Source organism: Larimichthys crocea, chromosome XI, assembly GCF_000972845.2.
Source record: "Larimichthys crocea isolate SSNF chromosome XI, L_crocea_2.0, whole genome shotgun sequence".
Taxonomy (NCBI): domain Eukaryota; kingdom Metazoa; phylum Chordata; class Actinopteri; family Sciaenidae; genus Larimichthys; species Larimichthys crocea.
Window position 1 is genome coordinate 16,067,135 of NC_040021.1, and position 21,376 is coordinate 16,088,510.

Here is a 21,376-nt window from a genome sequence, read left to right on the forward strand (position 1 = left end):
TTGCTTTACAATGCTTTGAAAGACGGTTTTATTTAGTAATTTTCTGCACATTATTCACACCCTTTAAACAAAGACTCCTCACTCATGAGACATCCTGATTTTGGAAAACCAATTATGAGCCGAGCTTTTATGGACATGATGCATTAAACAAAATTTGTGTGTGTGTGTGTGTGTGTGTGTGGGAATGGAGTTAACATTGCTAAGTGGTCACGGCATCACGGCGGGTAGAGCTGGCAGCGCCTTTACTGTCCAAATTAAAACAGCAGAAATCACCACAACAATTGAGAACAGATTTTCACCAAGGTGCCTTAATGACATTGTCAACCCTAAAAACACACAAACACATGCTCACACACACACACGCACCAAAATGCAACACACACTCAAACGCTAATGATCTACTAGCGTAAAGCTTCGGGGCTATCTCATCAATGAACAGGTTGTAATTCATAACATATTCGCTCTGAGCATTTCTGTGTGTGTGTGTGTGTGTGTATACACACGTATGTATACATGTGTGTGTGTGTGTGTGTGTCTAGTAGGCATCAGAAAACACACACCCGCTGTTCCAGTCTGTTTCCTCCCCATAAAAAGCAACACTTAGCACTTCATTCTCAAGCAGTTCTGACAACATTATACAGGTTAGTTTAAGAGAAGAGAGGAAAAAAACAAAGCTAGTGAGAGGGAACGGGGAGAAAGAATTGGGTGGGGGGGGGCGGGACGGAAGCCTGGTCACTCAGCTGGGAATATTCAGAGAATTGTTTTTAACGAGTTAAATAAATTCTCCCACAAATGAGGTGAGGGAAAGAGAGAGGGGCAGAGCGAGGTGGAGAGAGGTAGGGATGGAGAGAGAGAAAGAGGGAGGTGAAGTTGAAGTGAGTGTTTGGCGTGGTGTTGGGAATATTTTACAAGCTGCATTAATGGCTGTTCTTAAAACACTGCTATTAAGAAACGGCCATAATGTTGTATATCATGGGCGATTATGTTCACACACACAGGCTTACACAGCTAAACACTCTCTCATTACACACTCGCAGAGACATGCACAAGCCAAAGCAATTAAATGTGTGCTGGTCCAACACCTTTTGTGTAAATAGCAGCTTCCTCCTGCCCAAACAAACTGCCCCTCTTCTTCTCCAACACACACACACACAATGTGGCCATTCACGCTGTCCTGATGCAGCTGATTGTGGAGCCATTTCTGGTTTAGAAAATATTAGATTCACACGCAGCAGCTGATGACACAAGCCAACCCCAGAGTTGTGCTGGTACTGTTGTGGCCGATTGTCGGCACATGTAACTGTGTTCTAGCACCAAAAAACCATGTGTGAGCTAGTTGCGGCCCAATTATGGTTGTTAGAGTCAGCTAGGTTTTGGGACTGTGGACTGCTGGTTTTGGGCTGAGGATTTTGCCTCCGTTAGCAGCAACTAAAACTAGCTTTGGGCCGGTGTCAGCTCCCAGAATAAGACCGGTGTGCTTTCATCCTTTAACTACTGATTTAGGCCATTTTTGTCCGAGACATTTTAGCAGGCTGAAAATAAATGGGTACATTTTTATTTGGTAATGAATTAAACCTTTTTTTTAACATGGCACATTCTTGTCACATTACTTTGTAGTGTATTTCTGCTGTTTACCTCATGATCATTGCAACAAAAGACAAAATAGTTGCCACAGTGAGCTGTAAAATCCTGACTTGAGTATGTTTTGGCATCCAATAAGCCTTAAATGCAGTAATCTCTTACTCCAACCGGAGTGAACTGTATTGTGTTGTCTGTGTGTACGGAGCTGGATTCAGGAGAAGCTTAGCTGACTGGAAGCAGGTGGAAGCAAATAGACTGGCTTAGTTGAAAGTTTAAAATCTGCTTTCCAATACCTCTAAAGCTCTCTAACTCACTGCTCTAAAGCTCTCTAACTCACAAACAGGCACCAAAAACAACGTATGTAACTTTTAAAGTGATGATTATAAATGTTAAATGGTGCTTACATAAGGAGTAAACATTTATAATCATCACTTTAAAAGTTACATACGTTGTTTTTGGTGCCTGTTTGTTCCCCATATATATTAGTGTGTGTGTGAATGGGTGTATAAGAGACATTAACTTAAAGAACTTTGTAGAAAGGCGCTTTATGAAGTTCAGTCCATTTCCTTGTATTAGTTTACTGGCAGATCTGCCTTATCCAATATGGCGGCGACGTCGACGTACGATTCAGCGCTCAATGCAGCGTCTATGTATACATGTCTATGGTCTGGCATCCCAACAGTGGTACAAAACTTCAGGAAGTCACTGCCTCCGGCTGTTGTTGGCCAAGAAATTGTCTCCACCTAAAACCACTATTTTATTTTTTACATTTCTGTTTCTGCATGGATTAAACAACCGAGATACAGTCTGTTAATCGTAGACTTCGCAAAGCTAGCTGTTCCCCCCGGCTTCCAGTCTTTATGCTAAGCTACGCTAATCACTTCCAGCTCTGTATTTAACAAACTCTCACGAAGGAGTATTAAAGATCTTCTCATCTAACGCTTGGAAAGAAAGTGAAAAATGTATTTCCCCCAAATTTTGAACTGTTCCCTTTTAAAAATAAAAATGTATCAGCTGGTTAATAAAAACAGTCCCATCAGGAGAATTATAGCTGCTCGCATGTTGTATGTTGCCAATAGATGAATGTAGGAACATGTTGTTTGATTAAACCCTGCTCTCTGTGGAAAATCATTAACATTTTAAAAACACAAACACCAGCTGTCAATTATGTGGTAGTTGTTATAAAAGGATGGAATAAAAACAAAACAATAACAGCAAATAATTATGTGTGTATGTGTTTCCAATCTCCTAGAATAATTGTTTCATCGTGCTTTTAAGAGTTGAAATTCAGTCTCATCCTGCTTAAGTCAGACCTATACAGTAAATGTACCTTCTGCCCAGTAAATATGCTGTGGTATATTGTCCCAACATTATACTGGCCTTAGCTGAATCTGCAACACCCCTGCATTATTTCCTCCTGCAGTTATTTCTCAGAAAGCTTTATTTAACTAGCAGAAGGATCAGTGGAAAAGAATTTGATTGTATTTCTAAGTTATAGTCCATGAATCATGCGTATATGAGAACAGAAGGGTTGGAAATATTAAGACATCAGACAGTATGGAGCTGAATATTTTCTTTGTTATTCTAGGCGCCAGGGCTTGCTCCTGGAGGAAGTGGCGGGCATTGTGGTCAGTAGCTGAGTACAGTATGGAATAGACCCAGTGTGTGTGTGTGTGTAGGCGTGCATGTGTGTGTGTCCTGAGTGGTGATCGGAGGTGTGGCTATCAGTCTGTCAGGCTTCTTTCTCTTCGTCGTCTCGCTCCTCCTCTCCTTCCTTCACTTTCTGCAGCTCTGCAGTCTGAAAACGTCCAATTAAAGTAATAAACCACACATCCCATCCAGCCTCAAAACACACACTCGCATACATTTCCCCTAGCAAACACAAACATGTAACACACACATTTGTGTACACAGGTAAGCACACATGCACACAAACACCCACCCACAGTTCCTTCCTCCCCCTGTTCTTCCCACCTCCCCTGGTTAAATATCCTGGTTATTAAACAGAAATGTGCAGCAGATTTCTGAGGCTCTGTGTGCGACACATCTGGCCTGGGCCTTCAGGAAACGACTGGTTCACTTCACTCTTGTCATCACCTTCCAACACGTTTCTTTCACATTTCAATTTGGGAGCGGCGCAGCAGGCCACTCCAGCACACACTCACACACAGAAACACACAATCCGTATGTACACACACACACACACACATGCACAAAAACACACTGACGCACATCTGCACACATGCGCTCAGGCACAGACACACACGGTCCACATTAGCGATAGTGGGAGTGCACTTTTTTGTGTTACAACACTCTGTTTTCAACCTCTCAACTCAAGGGGGTGGGCTCTTTTTCATCCCTTTCTTTCTGTATTTTTCTTCGACCTCTCTCTGTCTCTCTCTCTCTGTCTCTCTCTCTCTGTCTTTGTGTGTGTGTCTCTCTCTCTCTCCCTCTCTCGTCAGTGCTTTGTTGACAGTAGAAAACCTCTAAACCACCCGTGACACAAACTCCCATTTCAGGCTTGGTCAGGATTGTGTGGGATTAGCAGAGTGTGATGGACTGAAGCTCTGGGAGAGACATTTTTTTTATGGAAATGTATTGTGTGTGCAAGTGTGTATGTGTGTATTTGATCTACAATACTCTGCACATAGTGAACTTTCAGGCAGCACAAAAGTATTTTTATAGCCAGAGAAAACTGGAACAGCAAGTCATCTTTTTGTCAAGAACTCCACACTAACACTTTTAGTATAATAATATGGAGGTTATCTGTCTTTTTGTTGAGTATTTTTAGAATTTGGAGGTAGTATTTGGAAATTCCATTGTCTGAAAACAACTTTAGTTCTTAGTTTGAGTTTAGTAATTAGTTCTCTAATTAAATTTCACAGATTTTTACAGCTGATTCTGATGTTTTTTAGACAAGATCTTTAAATGAAACTGTGTTTAGGGATTTAAATTGGAGGGATTCGGTATTCTCAAAATAATATATTTCTGAAGCATTTAGATTTATTGTTTATACAAACAAAATGTTCTTTAACTGCACAGTTATATGAACAGAGGTCATCTGTCACATGTTTCTTAGGCAGGTGGGGTTACATAGGGGTTAAATTTAGATTAATAAATAAAATCTGCAATTTTCAGTTCCACTGCTACTGCTACTTCAAAAATATCTGTTGTTCAGATCTACTTCCATAGATCTGTGCTATCTCAGTGTGTTCAAACTACTGCTCTTTTGCATTTGAGATGTCGGAAAAGTGACGCTGCAGACAAGTTTATCTGATACTTCAACACTTAAATATCTCCGCTCTCTGTCTAGACGTGAGTTAAGAGTTTAAGACAGCCCTAAATCAAAGCATGCTACTAGTGTTATTTAATTTTTTTTGCCCTTTCTTTATTTCAGTTTTTCTTGGCACATGATGTTTTCATAAAACACACTTCCCCTAACTGTTTACAGAGGTAATTCAGCACCATTTCTGCTTGAATTCAGTGCCGAAGCAACCTGATCTCATTGAAATGTTTCTGTGGGCAGCAGCGGTTTGGTCTGTATGCAGCTTTTACAGTATACAATGTGGAAGACACACAGCTTAAAGTCTTAGAGTGCAATGCGTTGTTTGTCTTGTTTAGAAACCATGGAGAACCATTTCCAATCAGCATCAGTGAAGCGCAGACCACAGAACGATGAGAGGTCCCAACCACAGCAACATGCAGGCGCTAAGCTTGCTACGACGCACTGACTGATGAAGACGCGGTGATGTGACGGCGGGTGTCACTGACAGATGATGACACGTCAAGGAGGTTGTGGCATCGTATGAAGTCATCAGCCATTGGCAGGCAGCCACCCCAACTTCCTAATGACACATCTAGATGTAGGAGTAGACGGTGACATCATCTACAAATCAATCCTTTATATATATATATGATTTATATAATATATATATATATATATTATTAATATATATATATATATGTAGCACTGGCATTTATTTCCCTCCACTCTGACCTTTGTCAGTGTTCTTTGTCATTTTAATTGTTTTCCCCACTTCACATTTCTCCTTCTAGTCCATCATGCATCCTCCCATGCTGTTACACAACATTCAATCTCAGCTATTTACTCCACTGCAGGAGTTATGTTGTGATGAAGTGACTCACTTTCCCTCAAGCTGCATCGCTGACTTCGGGTTAATTGTTTCCTACATTTTCCCAAATCCCCTTTGACAACAACAATCCTTAGACAATGAGTGCTAACATGTTACACACTTCTCAGCTGTGGGTTACGTATGCAGGTGGTGAGAGTGAGGCTTTGTAAAAAGCAAAAGAGCTTGACAGATTGCAAAGAAGTGCATTCTGGTCTATTGAGTATAAGTGTCTGAGTTCAACAAATGATTTCTCTGCGCGATTGCCTTGATGTTGAACAGTCCAGAAACAAGGCCTTTATGATGTGGCTGATACCAAATCTTTTCTGAATCTGCCGCCTCAGAGTTAATTTCTGTTTTTGCTGTATAACTGGAGAAATGTTCTTCAAAGGCACACAGAAAGAAAGAGGGAGTGGAGAAGGCAAAAAGGAGACAAACAATTATCCGTTTTCAATTCGTCTGATGATAAATTCCTTCCTTTAAGGGCTGGATTTAAGAGCAGTGTCCTTGCATCAGTCTGTAATGTCCACTGGAGGGCAGACAGGGACAGCAGCATTGATATACTCAAGGAGGTGGACAGAGTGGCTGGACAGTGGTGTCATTTTATAAGCATGTCACAATATTTTAGCGAGGTCACGTTGGACACCTGACTTGCAGGTTCAAATCCAGCTCAATGCCTTATTTAACATCTAGGCCATACAATATCACCATGAACTGAGATTAACCACATGAGACAGATAAATCATCACCTGGGACACGGTTTAGACATTTGTAGTAACTTTGACTCAATCAAGGTAAAGAAATCGCTTTATACATAAACATTTGTGCAGGAGTAGATGATTTGTGATGTTTTCATCATAGATCAAACCATTAACCTTGATGTTGGCCTTTAATATCTACTATGTAGCACCCTCCTCCTATATGATGAGTAATGCATGTGACAACATCCGATCTAAGTTGCGGTTCAGGGTTTAATGCCCAGAATCATTTTTGTCACTGACCCTCTCAAATGCAGTGGGAATTGCAGTGATGCCATTTTTCTTTGAATACATTCAAGGACAATAGCACCAGATTTACTCCTTAGTACAGTTTTGTCTTATTATTGGTTGAATAATTGCTTTGAATGTGCTGCATTTTTCCTCAGTAGTCCTTGTCGTGTCCCCTACTCCATTATGTTGATTGTTAACTGAAGTAGGTCAACAGGTAACAAATCTGTTATCATCATCTTTTAGCATTCAGCAGTACTGAAATCTGTTGTGGTTAAAAAATACAGATAGACCCTCTGAGTAGCCCCACACAGAGAACCCAACCCAATGTAATGACATTGTCAATATAGAAATGGATCACACTGCTGCCCTTTTGTTAAAGGACTCTGAATGAAAACATACTTTGTTAGAAGCATGTTTTGAACATCTGCAACAACAAAGCTCAAATGTCTGCATTAAAACATTCAGAGAAAGGGTAAGAAAAGGCCAATTTTAAGAGAGTCGGCGCTGCTGGTGAGAGTTATAACTCTCATTAAACACTCCAACGGGCTACAAAGTACGACTGTGAAGTACATCATGCTGTGGTACCAAAAGATCTTATTCTAACATTTAGCTTCTTGCTTTTTTTTTTTTTTTATAGACTCAAAAGGGCCGATGGAGAAATGAAAGAAACAGAGTAGAAGACAGAGAGAGTGAGAGAGATGGTGAGAGGGGTGGGGGTCGACTGCGTCTGTTCTAGTGTGGTTTTGGGGAGTTATTTGGTGTTAAAATATGCCTTAATGGTTGCTGGGGATCCATTTATTACAGGCAGGAAGCAGAAGGGGGTTTCTCTTCTCATTTAATGTGACCGCCGAGAAGGTCGCCAAGTCCTACAGGCAAGCCAGCATTTCTCTGCGCCAACGCAACACACACACACACACACGACTATACACACGCATAATTATACTGTAAGGCATGTAAATGAAGCTTATGTATGCCCGTGTGTCGATGCAAAGACGCGTAATCTCAAAAACATACACACATCATAGTGCTTTTAGAAACGGCTTACAAATCTGTGTATGCATAAACACACACACACAAATAGACTGTGGTCTCTGGCAGTGAGGATGACCTTTTCTGAACCATGGAAACACACATTAACGCGCGCGCACACACACACACACACACAAAAAAAAAGCCTCTGCAAAACATTTAAGCATGGCAGTGCCGAGGTTATATAAAAAGCCTCTTGAGGTCTTATTAATTCACATTTGTTTTTCAGTTGCGGAGCTCGGTTTCTCTCCTTCTCACTCATCCCGTCTCTCTCTATATAGTTGTGCATTTTTCACTGACTTCCCGTCTCTCATCCATCACTTTGTCAGGAACGGACACAGCACACCAACACTTCTCTCTGCCGCGCTTTCTTCCTTTCTTTCTTTCTGTCTTTTTTTTTTTTCTTTCTTCCTCTGCGTCCGTCCAATACAAAGCCAGATACAGCTTGACACCCTTCCGCGGCATTAGGGAGGGTGTGTTAACACCTCTTCCCACACACACGCCAGGGCCTTAAGACCCGTTTATGAAGTGCAGGGCTCCTGGCGTATGAGAGCGCATACACGCATGAAGAAGACGCGAGAGATTAAGATGTGAGATTTGATGTGCGTAGGAAAATTAGTGATTTTCATAAATGGGTTTGGTTTAATGTTTTCACAGGATTTTGGATTGTACTGATGTGAAACCACTAATGGTGGGCTGCTTTATGTTTTGCGGCTCATTTCAGAATATTCTGGAAAAACTGTTGACACCAGTGTACAGTATGGGTGATTTTTATATTTATGTGTCTTTTTTCATTGCTGCAGTTTGGACCTGAATTGGTCAGCGTAGCCGATTGTAAGTCATAAAGAGTTTTTAAATGTTGGCATGGTCACCTAAAGGGAGAAAAGTGGTCGACAAAGTGTTTTGATTGTGATTACACTGACTTTAACGGCGCCTGAGTGCGCACAAAAGGGAAGAAAACTGTCATGGCGGCCGCAACTGTGTGTGTGCTTTGAATGCCAAATCAAATTATACAGTATCAACATGTTTAAAACAAAATAAAGTAACTCTAGAAGCTTCACTTGGCTACTACAGTCGCACAGTTAAAGGTTGTGTAAGGTTGTGTGTGTGTGTGTGTGTGTGTCTGAGAGTGTGTGAGTATATTGGGTTACACGGCGGATATAAGGCTCTATCCCTCCTTTCATCAGCTGAGTGAGGAAGAATCGAGCGGCAACACACTGCAATCTGACCCTGACGTGCGCGTGCGCACACACACACACTTTAATACACACGGTAGCAGAAAAGCAGACATAGTTGAATGATGGTCATCACTCATCAGCACCAAACCTCACTGCTGCTTTCCATTGATCACCACTGTCATAACACACGCCTCTGTGGCTATGATCCCTCTTTCCAGTATTATATCATAACACTAATATCTTTAAAAAGAAAACCTTTATAGCTCCACTTTCATTCTTACTTGAAGTTTTGAGTGTTATCATATAAACTCAAAATTCAGTTACAGAAACCATAATTGGCTTCGGAGCAGATTTCATGGTAGTAAGCCAGGAGAATCTGCCTTGCTAAGGGGTTGTTAAGAAAGTCACTGAATCCCCACCAGCTGTATGGGTGCTGATCTGTTGTTGACCCTGACCTCTGACCCCCCGGGCCAGACAAGAGATAATTACCTTGCAGAGGTCAATAATGAAGACAGTAGTTAGTATCAGGTAACATAAGGGGAGATTTGTGCATTATGAACTTGATTGCTCTCTGATAACCCTATGAAACCCATTATTATTATTTTTTATTATACTGTAATGTATATACAAACTATTGCTATTGAGGTAAAAGCTATTTAACTTAGATGTAGTCACAAATGTAGAGACATTTTGAGAAATGTGCTTTTGTTTTTTTGTTTTTTTTTCTTATATCGCATTTCTATGATCCATACAAGTCATGTACAAGACAAGTTTTACCTTCGGAGTCCCTTTGTTTCCAGTCTCTGGGCTAAGCTAAACTAACGGCTGCTGGCTGTAGTTTCTTATTTAGTATACAAATAAAATAGAATACAACAGAGTGTGGTAACAATCCTAACTTTGGGCAGGAAAGTGAGTATTTTTCCAAATTTTTCATATACGACATATAGCTGAATGAAGAAAAACAGATTTAAAAAAATTATAAAAATCCCGGGCCCTGATTTTTAGGCTTTCAAAGTGTTGAGGTGATGTACACTTAACCCTCTAACCTTTCCTTCTTTAACCAATCAACATGACCGTGTTGTAACAACCCTGATCTGTCCAGAAACTGAAACAGGATTAGAAACTAAGATTTCAAAGGGAACCCAAAGTAAAGTAAGAGAGTTTGAATTGTTACTGTGTAACTGTGAGTATCTGTGTGTACCTTTAGTGTGTGCAAAGGGGGGGGTAATTACGGTGTAGAATGTCCTCCCCATTGCGCGGAGCTGACCTAAGAACACAACAGTTAATCATCCACTAACCGGCAGAGAGAGACACTGAGAGAAGGAGAGAGACGCCAGTGTTACATGCTGCCCAGTTGGATTGGAAGAGAGACACTTTGAGGCACCTGTAAGAGATAAAACAAGTAAGACAAGTGGAATCTTCCATCCGACAGTCTGGAATAAAGGATATACTTACCTGAGAGTCAAAGGACAACAAGTCTACAGCGGAGGCTGAGCACCTGCTCCTTTGTGTGTTACTATGTGTGTTTTACATGGACTGTCCTGTTTTTGGATTTGATTGCGTGTGCCTGAGAGGCGGCCACATGGGGCACAGGCTGTGTACGGGATGCCAGCAGCAGCAGCAGTGAAGCCCTCTCCGGAGGACATGGTGGCGGAGGGAGGGGGTGAAGGAGAGTGCGGCTTGTCCCAGTGGGAAGCAATGGGGCTGGGCCGGGAGCGGCCGCCTCTGCCCTCTCTGAAGGTCCCCAGGGAGCTGCTGCGGAGCTTTCCTCACTCCAAACGGGTGGGGTCCTATCTGGTGGGGAAAATGATCAACAAGGGGTCATTTGCCAAAGTGATGGAGGGGCTACACATCGGCACGGGGGAGAAGGTCGGTGCTCTCTGCCTGATTTGAGAATAAAACTGAAGAGACATGGAGTGAGATGCCGTAGAGTGGAAGGGGGGTGGCACAAGAAAAATATCACACACATACAAGATTATGATTACACGTTTACAACTTGTGCCTTGTGGACTTACTGACTAACTGATAATTATTCTTGGTTGTGTTTGAAGAAGGTAGTGGCCTATTATTATTCTTATGTGCGCAATAACACCAGTCAGACTCATCTGTAATTACTTTATTTCATAACCGTGACTCTTAAAGGGAGAACAAAACTTTCTGTTTATGCTCAGTATATCCGTAATTCTTCAAAAAAAACCCAAAAACTAATGACATTTAAACATGATAACAAAGCTGCATTTATGATAAATAACTAGTATGAGACAAAGAGAACTATGCTAATATTTGTATTTTATATTTTGTTTATTTTTGGCATTATGCTCTAAACTGGGACAATACGGTGTGTGTGTGTGTGTGTGTGTGTGTGTGTGTGTGTGTGTGTGTGTGTGTGTGTGTGTGTTTACATCGGTGTCACTGAGTCCCTGACCCGGCTCATATGTACCTGACCTGGTTGCCATAGTAATGACTAAACTAATCTCCGGGGGTGTTTGCACCTCTTAACCCTTGTTACCCTCTAGAGGCGAAGTCTGCCAACATTTAAACACACACTGTTGTTGACCCAAGGATCTTCTTCATCTTCATCTTCATCTTTAAAAAATGTATTTTAATTGAAATTATTCACTTAAGGAACTGCAGTCATCCGAACACGCTGAATCATTTTCAACATCAACTTTTAGGAATTTTATTTCCTCTGCAGGCCAAATCCTTTTTCCTCCATCATTATCAGGAGGGGAATTTGTTGTAAGAACACAGACAGCTGCCAAAGTTAAAACTCCCTTATACTGCAATAAGAGTAAAAGCACATGGACAAATATTATTTGGAAGCAGACCTTTGATACAAAGATACCCTCCCTTTATAAATTATGGTAAAAGATGTTTGCATGTGCATTTTTTTGTGTGTGCGTGTGTTTAGGTGGCCATTAAGGTGATTGACAAGAAGAAAGCCCGGCAGGACTCATATGTGCTAAAGAACATGAAGAGAGAACCTCGAATTCATCAGATGGTCCGACATCCTCACATCGTAGTCCTCCTAGAGGTAGAAAAATCCAATATAAACTCACATATTCATATACATCAGTGCTCACACACAAACCATCAGAAATGCATATAGAGACCAAATACAGTTACAGCATTACATAGGCTAGTTAGGAATAAGCTTGTCCTATTCATATGTACAGTACATGAATAACTGCGTGTGTGTTTGTCTGTGTGTCTCAGACCCTGGAGACGGAGAACAGTTACTACATGGCCATGGAGCTCTGTGCAGGAGGAGACCTGATGGACAGGATCTGTGAGAGGAAGAGGCTGGAGGAGAGGGAGGTGCGCCGCTACACTCGTCAGATCCTCTCTGCGGTGGAACACCTGCACAAACACGGCATCGTACACAGGTGAGACCACACACACTGGAAGCTGTATGAAACTTTCAATAAGGAGAGCAGAGCAGATCAGCTGATTAACCTGTCATGCATAACAGACAGGCACTGAAAATTATTGGACCGACTTAAAAAAAAAAAAATACTTTTTTTCAAATTAATTTCAAAACAGTTGTGTAAATCTAATCAAATCTAATCACACTTTGTGTATTTTGTGTATATTGAACAACCAAGTCATAACCTTTCAATTTAGAGAGGCTTTTAAGCTGACGTTTGTTACCCTTGGATGGAGCTAGGTTGGCAGGTTTCCCTCTGTTTCCTGTCCTTATACTAAGCCAAGGTAACTGTCTGCTGGTTCTGGCTATGCACCTACAGTACTGACATGAGAGCGGCATCAATCTTCTGATCGAATTCTCAGCAGGAAAGTGAATATGTGTATTTCCCAAAATATTAAAAGTTCTTACCCACAAATTTTTTGAAGGAAGAGTTGAAAAGGCAGATCCTTCTGCTGTTAAAATCCCTCGCTTTTCAAACAAATATAGCACAGATGTCTGGCCATCTTTTGGCTTACTGAGTGAGCCGATCAGGAGCATGTGTTTTTCTTACCTTCAGCTACTTGGTCCAGTTAGTGATTTGGCAAAACTATTTTGCAAATGTGATTGTCTCAAAATGTCACTGTCCAGTCCAGAGAGCCAAACCTACCTGCACACAGTAGCTGTTGTTGTTGCATAGTGGATGTTAAGATCAGATTCACACACACACACACACACACAGAGTAGTTTGCAGGGCATTAACAGCCTACAGAGGAGGAAACGCTGCAAGAAAGGCAATATATGGAACAGTGCAGTGTGGGAGCTGGGAGTGTTATTTTAGTGGCATTTTAGTATGTGTAGGTGTTAGAGACCCAATACCTCCCTCCAGACGCAAACACACACACACACACACTTACACTACAACCACACCACACACAAAATATACACACTGCTGGGCTTTGGTTTAAGACCTTGGCTCCTCTGAAGGTGGGAATGTGATTACCAGGCAATGACCTCATCATCCTGCGCCGGCGCCATGATTCACACATCATCACAACATCATGGACTTCCTCTCTAATGAAGTCCCTCAACGACGTCGCTCTGGACCCTTCAATAGCACCTCTCTCTGTCACACACACACACACGCTCACATACATGCACACACTCACTCACACTGCACCACATTCCCACATAGGAATGATTAAACTGGAAATAAATGGAAAATTTGCACTTAAATGCACCTCATGCCACCCACATCCAGTAGGTTTACCGCATACATTTTATCCTTTATGACAATGTCTGCTGTCGCTCTTTCTTGCTCTTTTTTCCTCTTTTCTTCCCTCCGTCTGTCTTTGAACTTTTCTCGGGGGTTGTGTGAGCAGTGTTCTCTGGATTTTTGAGACCCGGGAGTGTCTGTTGGTTAGATGAATGCAGATGAAAGGAACGTGGCTTATTCCCAGGCTATAGTTTATAGGGGATCTCTCTCTCTGCTAACCACAGATTTTCATTTAGCTCGGTAGTTTTAAAGCAGGCCGTGTGGTTGGTGGTGAGGCCGGGGGTACTGGGGAGTCAGGCAACTTTTCCAGGTGAACACAGAGATATTACTTCAGTGGAGAAGAGCGAGCAAGTCACTTTGGCCTAAAAATTTCAAACTGGTTTGATTTGAAAATACTGATAGGTCCAAAAGAAACAAATCCACCAACTTACCATTAAATGTTCATCCAGAAAAATTGCAAATAAAACTGTTTTTCACCAGGGTTTTTGAAGCTTGAGCTCTACCCAAACCCAAATTTAGCGATGGTTTTCCTTTGCTTCTGTGGGTCCAGTCTGGTCCCATCTCATCTGGTTGTCCATAAATACACGACTTAGTAAAGCCAAACACACATTGCAGGGGTTCTTAAATTGACTAAAGTCAAGTATATTGCTCCAAAACATTCATCTGTAAGGGAAAATCACATTTGAAATTCTTGTAGGATTAAGGACAGAGCCCATGAAAATACAGCATTCTTTCTTTGTGATCAAACAGCTCTCTCTCTTCTTTCCTTCTCCAGAGATTTAAAGATTGAAAACTTCCTGCTGGATGAACATAACAACATAAAGATTGTGGGTATGTTGACATTCCTAATTTCTCAAGTGACCTCTGACTGACAGCATACTGATGCAAAATGTTGGACAAATCTGTAGTGCAGAACAATTCTTAGCTGTACAGTACATCTGTACATGTGCTCCACTGGTAAAATGATGATGTTTCACACAGACTTTGGCCTGAGTAACACTCTGAAGGCTGAATCTTTGTCTCCGGAGCTCCTCAACACCCAGTGTGGAAGTCCTGCCTACGCAGCCCCGGAACTGCTTGCTCACAGAAAGTATGGACCCAAAGTGGACGTCTGGTCAGTGTAAGTGATAAAAGTGTCTGTTGAAGAGGCCTGCTGTCCGGCCTGCTCCATCATAGCTTATAGTCTTTTTTTTCTCCTCTGGTGTTATTTACTGTCTGAAACTAATTACAGACTTCAGTTTCTGTGTATGCATCTTGTAAATGTGTTTATGTTTCTACACTTTTGGCTTGTGTGTACTGGTGTGTGTGTGTGTGTGTATGCAGAGGCGTGAGTATGTTTGCCATGCTGACAGGGACTCTGCCCTTCACTGTTGAGCCTTTTAACATCAAACACCTTCACCAAAAGATGGTCAACGGAGAGATCAGCAGCATCCCCAGTGACGTCAGCAAAGGTAACTGCAAAAAGACTGCAGTAACATCTTTTTGTTTGCACAAGTAAGGTGTTTATAGTTTAATAGTACATTTTGTTCGGAGAGGAGGCAAGTGTGTGCTCATAGTCTAAATTGAAATTGGAAATGCTACAAGAAAAAACATGAAACAAAATAAAACGCAAATGAATGATTAATATGTCTAATGTGGTTAAAGTAGCAAAACAAATTAGACTTTTTATTTTGTGAACAAAGTAAAAAGTCAAAAATCAACCCTGCAGGGAAATATAAGAATGAGACATATATTAAAGACCAAATGAAAGATGTTCCTCACACTGACTGGATTTCTATTTGGAAAAGTCTCCGTTAGTTTCACAGTCAACACGTACCGGTAAATAGGATGTGGTATCCTGGACATGCAGTAATGTTAATTGTGAAAAATATTTGTCCAGCTATTCTAAATCACTCTCTGCGAACACAAACTGGGATCTTCGTTCTACAGACCGCAGACTTGTCATTGGAGAGAGAGCTGAAGGAAAAAATGTTTCACTTACTTCTTCCACTTGTTCTGTACCAAGTACACAGTGGCCTTAGTGTCTCTGTTTCTCTCTGCTTTAGTTTAGTCTCTCTCTCTCACACACAGTCACTCCATTACACTCATCACGGTGCCATGTCACCACAAACAAACATAGCTCCTGTTACTGTGGGCAAACCAGTATAGTTCTGATGCTCTGAAACAGTGACAAGATTGGATTAGTGGCTGTATCGCTGGCACAGGCGGGTATCTGAGACATGGACATTAACATACAGACTGTGCTCTGAAAGGGGTTATGTTGCAAACTCTACTTCACTTTTACAAATTGCACCTTCTTCTTTTTCTTTCGCTGTAAATTTTGTAAGACTGGCCTATTTTTGAAACTATGTAAACTCTTTTTTTTTTGTCATCACTTTTTTGTCTTTTGTGTTTTATTTTAAATCTTTAGAAATTATTTTTCTGTTTTTTGCATGTTTTTGAATGTTACCTTTAACACTTTTTTTAGTACTGGACTATTGTTGTAGTGGTGTGTTTGATTCTATCAGTTACAAACAATCGATTTGACCTTGAACTGAGCTGCTTTGGCTCTGCCATCAAAAGTGAGGCAACTGATAGTAGCAGTTGGATTGGATGGAGCAGTCTTGGCTTATATCTTTGTGAATGCGGCAGCCATCCCTTTCGAACCCATCTGCTCCTCCAGACCGTAGAGCTTATCGGGAATCCCCATCTGGAGTCAAACTATCAACCCCGCTTGGCTGTCACAGGACAGCTCTGTGTCACAGGCTGACAGGCTCAATTTTGTGATCCTGGAGTGACCTTCTGCCTCGATCCATTCTGTCGTCTCTGATGGCGCGTTCACTGAAGTTACAATGAGTGATACTGCAGGGCTGGCTCTTTGAGTTTGGTCCATTTTGGCCAGGCAAGAATAGTAGGTATACATTAAAAAAAACATACATGCTTAGTTGGTGGTCTGATCGTAAACCCAATCTGCATGCCAGAGTGCTTTTTAGCCACACAAGACTCAAACCAAAAGCTGCTCCAAATGAGCAGGCTAGAGCTTTGCATGTCCAACATTGTGTGGGTGAATGTGAGGCGCTGTGAAGCACATTCTTGTTTTATATATAAGTACAGCATAACCTCTTCCAAACACATTTGGGTTTAATTCTTATAACAAGACGGTTGTTGACGAGCGTTGCTTGAGCTCAGAATACCAACTGTTACTGTGCGGTCTTTACTGATGTTCATGCAGGCAACCAAAGCTGAATGCTAACAAACTGCACAGACGCCAGTTTTTTATGTATGGGTCTGGTTGATTATAGCATTTAAACCTGCAATAACTGTTTTTCTGGCCACTTTGGCAAAAAATAAGTTTTAGAAACAAGCTGTGAACACAACACTGACATATTGTCACCTTTTAAGTTAATGTGGCAAACTTGTTCTCACAAGTTGTGACACTGACAACATTGTCATTCATTTAGAGTCATGTTTCTGGACACCTAAGTCGTTGTCCTTTTAGCTCTGTTTTTGGTCTCCACCAACTCCTGAGAGAAAAATATCTTGTTCTTTAGCTTTTGCTAAAAGCTCCACCAGCGAGTTGGTAATTATGTCTGTTGAGCAAGTAAGCATTCAGTTTTTTTGTTTTTTTTAATTCTGAAAATGGCACACTGCAGCAGACAAAAACGCCGCTTTGGGAGCAGTGAAAGTGAACCAAAGTGTGGGCCAGAAAACGAAAACAAAGAGCTAAAACTCTCTGTAAAAACTGAAAGGAACTACAGAGTTGGTTGATAATTCCTTGTGGGTTTGTGAGTTTGGGTGAGCAGTCACGCAATTGATCAAAATGTGTGTGTTCAAATTTACACCAAACCAAATGCAGAAATCACTAAATTTATGAAAATGAAGAAAACAAACACAGCTTCTTTTGTGCCCTCACTTTAGGTGCGGCAGCATTTGTGTTGTCGCTCCTGGAGCCGGACCCAGCTAAGAGACCCAGTATCAGAGCTGCGATGGAGGAGAGATGGATCAACGAGGGATATGCCAAGAAACCACTACATACACTCTGTCATAAAAACAGGTAAAGTTTTACAGTGTGACTATACTTTCACACACTGCCTACAAACACGAAAACAACTGCAGATACAATAAATTGGCATACTTTAGAAATATATGATAGAACTATTTACTGAATAAAAAAATAAGTAAATTGGAAAAATGTTTTATTAAAATATATCTAAACATATGAAGTTTGACATTTTTTTAATGAAAATGTATATTTTGACTTTTTTTTTTTAATATATTACACTATATTTGTAACTTGATGTATATTTGTACCATGAGACACAAAGACTAGCCTCAGGGAAAGTTCTGCAGCAAACATTACAATGTGGGCAAAAGACCCAAGAAGGAAATCACTGCGAGTTTTCTGACAAAATGAAAATTTTTGTGGCCAGTTGGGTAACAGCTTTGTATATTATAGCATTACTAAAAGACTTTTATCACTTTACGCAGTGTGGAAATGCAATCATGTATGGCTTCTCCTGGCAATAATACATTTTCTAAAATCCACATGAATGAAGCAAGAATTGTTCCAGCTCTGTTCTTCTCACAGTTGAAAATCGTCAAACCAAAATCCTTGAGTTACTGGTCATTCCTTACCAACAAATCCTTAATGAACCCTAAAATCCTTTTCTGCTTCACCCTTCACACTTTATCTTTCTAATTGTTTTCCCATCCTTCTCTCACATTGTTTCCCAGGTTGTGTTCAGAGGATCTCAACTCCTCTGTGCTGGCATACATGACAGAGACGCTCGGCTACTCGCTCTCTGAAATCATACAGACGCTCACCAACAACCGACCATCCGCCATCATGGCTTCCTATCACCTGCTGCTCAACAAGCTCAGCAGGAACCAGAAAGGAACCAAGGCCAGCAAGGTTCACACCTTATTTTCAAGCACAACACAAACACTAGTAAACACATCTTTTCTGATGTCGGTAACACACAAGTGGGTCGGGTATAAAGGTACCCTAAGAAATGAATAAATACAAGCATTCTCATGTTCTCCTGTAAAGTTTTAATGGCTAAAACTGATCGATTTGGCAGATGTTAGAGAGCAATGACTGGAGTCTTCCGAGCAAGAATACATGGAGAGAGAGGAATAACACTGAATCAAAGACTCAACAACAGGTAATTTTTACCAATAAAGTCTTTAATGATTGCATTATTTGTGTTTATGTTAACATAATAGTATTCTATTAAAGAGTTGAAGGGTTTTTTTTCAAAGGCTCAGTAATATCCTTTTAGTAAATAGGAATAATGGTGAATTTCTTCGGGACTATTTTCAGTCATGGATTAATATACATTTGATGCACAAGGTGTATGTAGGATTGAAATTAAACTCCAGTGCCTTTGTTCATGGTAATGAAGGAAGCCAGTGCAACACGTTGCATTACTTATGTGTATTTACTGCAGACAAACAAATTAATTAACAGAATATCCAAGGAAAACAGTATCAATAGCCACTGTAATTATCAGGGTTTATTTTGTGCATTTGAATTTTTGCAGCAACCACATATAAAGGTAGATAATAAATAAATGATAGTTAGGACAATTATTGGCCTTTTCTTGCCCTCAAACAGATGCTGTAGCGTTGTTTTCTTGTGCCACTAATCCACTCAAGTGTGTATAAGCACAGGGTGTGTCGTGCCTGTATTAGAAAAGAGTCAGACAACTTACTATTTGAGGTCAAATGAGATGACTACAGCCTTTGTTACCCCTTTATGCCAGTAGAAAAAATTCTTGGGCTTCCTGACAAACAAAAGTCATTGCTTGTGTTTTTTTTTATTTTTTTTAGAATGAACCAACCAATGAGAAAAGTTCAAAGCCGTCCAGCAGACCTCTCAGAGCCCAGCAGACAACTGAATGTCAGAACAACAGGAAAAGGCCCGAGGACCTGCGCAGAAAGGACATGAGAGAGGACGTGGAGAACCGTCCACCCTCTCCATCTCTACCCCAGCTTCCTCACTCTACATCCCCTTCAATACCCCCTCACCATGCCTCACCCTCCGCCACACGCTTGTCTTCAGAGGATGGGGCCATTGATGAGGAGATCGCCATCACCTTGGACACCAGAGAGACACTCTTTCCTGAAGGTAAGGATTTACAGCATCCAGAAAGAGAAGCTGCACCACAGCACTGTGTGTGACATACTGTCCTGCATCTGTGTGTTTCTGTGTTCCAGTGTCTGTGTTCGGGGACAGGGAACTTGTCCATCTCTCTCCTCCTAAAAGCTCTGCATCTCAACTCTGTGACTCCGCCCCTAGCCAAGTCCCCTTACCTGCTGAGCCAATCAGAGACAACGGCACGTCGAGACAGATTCGACATACACACCTGCTCAGGACTACTCAATCAGACGGTGCGGCAGATCCTGGGTCAGACTGCTTCCATGACAACCGCCACCAGGACGACCACATTCATCACCTGAGCATCAACGAGCGCCTGGAGAAGCTGCAGACATTTTATTCCACCGAGAAGAACGGCATCTCTCCCAGGATGCTCCTGGAGGCCGACACACACACCGCACACTCCTCAGACAGAGACCACCTGGGTAGCATAGAGGGGACACAGACATCACCCACTGCTCCTCTGCCCCGCCTGCGCAACGTGGGGCTGAAAGACGGACGAGGAAGGAAGATGACATGGGTTGGGTTGACCCGACCCGCACCCCCAGGACTCCTGGTGAACGGGTCTAAACCTCCCGCCTTCCCCACGCAAAGACAACATACTTTGGTCATTAAGAGCCTCAGGCAAGAGAGAGGCAAGAGAAAAGATCTGTCAGCTGCAGCAGGAGGAGGAGAGAGAGGGACGGCAGGGGGAGTGTTAAATGGAGCAAAGAGTAACTCCGTTCAGTTACGCTCATCTCTCCAGCGTCGGGTGGCGGACCTGAATCTGCCGCTGCTTCCTGCTGCCCTGCAGGGGAAGACAGACAGGAAGAATCAGCTACACAGCATGGACTACTGATACATAAGCAGGGGGACACGAAAAGGAAAAAAGGTGCTATGTCAAGAGATGACTGAAGTTAGTGACATGTTTAGAAAGCAGATAAGCTGAAATGGACGCCACATTCAGGTGAACAGATTATGGGTGGACGGTATGAAATACTGACAGCAGTTGAAAACTGTGCATAGACATTTTAACATTCAAACGGCAGCTATAAAAAAAAATGCTATAACTCTCTACTTTTACTGTTCCATTCATGCCACCAACAGGACTCGACACATAGGACGCATCATTTATATGATGCAGTGCCAAAATTTCAACTTTGACTTAACGGATTTGAATTGGGCTTTTGGTAGCTAGGGAACACATTAATCTCCACCCAGCACACTGTGAAGTGCAGAATGCGCACAGATTTGAGGTTGTATTTGTATTCACGTGTTCTTAAATATTCTTTTTGTACCAACGTTGAAAGTCAAAGTAAAAACACTTCACTTCTACCCTTTGTGTTGTTGTGTGTCTTAGTGGCAAGTTTTTTCAATGAAGAATATATTAAGGTGAAAACAGAGTTTTTTCTCAGCTTATCGTGCTCAAATATGATTTCTTCTTTTTAGCCAAATATGAATTTTCTCCCTTAAAGGTCTAATGTGTAAGATTTAAGAGTATCTAGTAGCAGGAAGGGAATATAATTCATTAGTATGTTTTCATTCATGTATAATCACCTGGAAATTAGAACGAGCCTTTTATATCTACAGACGAGGCAGGTCTGCCATGTTGAATCGCCATATTTGTTAGTTTTCATGACCACCATAGTTTCTTCTTCAGTCTCCCTGGTCT

At 41.5% G+C, this 21,376-nt stretch overlaps 1 protein-coding gene across 3 annotated transcripts in view; it reads left to right on the plus strand.

The window, feature by feature from the left end:
• The window catches only part of LOC104930013 (hormonally up-regulated neu tumor-associated kinase homolog B), a 104,352-nt gene extending 83,321 nt beyond the window's left edge, over nt 1–21,031 (plus strand). For all 3 annotated transcript variants that reach the window (XM_027284535.1, XM_019269860.2, XM_027284536.1), the window contains 10 exons: nt 11,819–11,941; nt 12,124–12,293; nt 14,362–14,417; nt 14,568–14,706; nt 14,910–15,037; nt 17,484–17,619; nt 18,300–18,477; nt 18,647–18,730; nt 19,398–19,695; nt 19,785–21,031. In XM_027284535.1, coding sequence (XP_027140336.1) covers nt 11,819–11,941; nt 12,124–12,293; nt 14,362–14,417; nt 14,568–14,706; nt 14,910–15,037; nt 17,484–17,619; nt 18,300–18,477; nt 18,647–18,730; nt 19,398–19,695; nt 19,785–20,563 — 2,091 coding nt within the window. In that variant the 3' untranslated portion in view covers nt 20,564–21,031. The remainder of the gene's footprint in view (nt 1–11,818; nt 11,942–12,123; nt 12,294–14,361; nt 14,418–14,567; nt 14,707–14,909; nt 15,038–17,483; nt 17,620–18,299; nt 18,478–18,646; nt 18,731–19,397; nt 19,696–19,784) is intronic.
• The last annotated feature ends 345 nt before the right edge of the window (nt 21,032–21,376 follow it).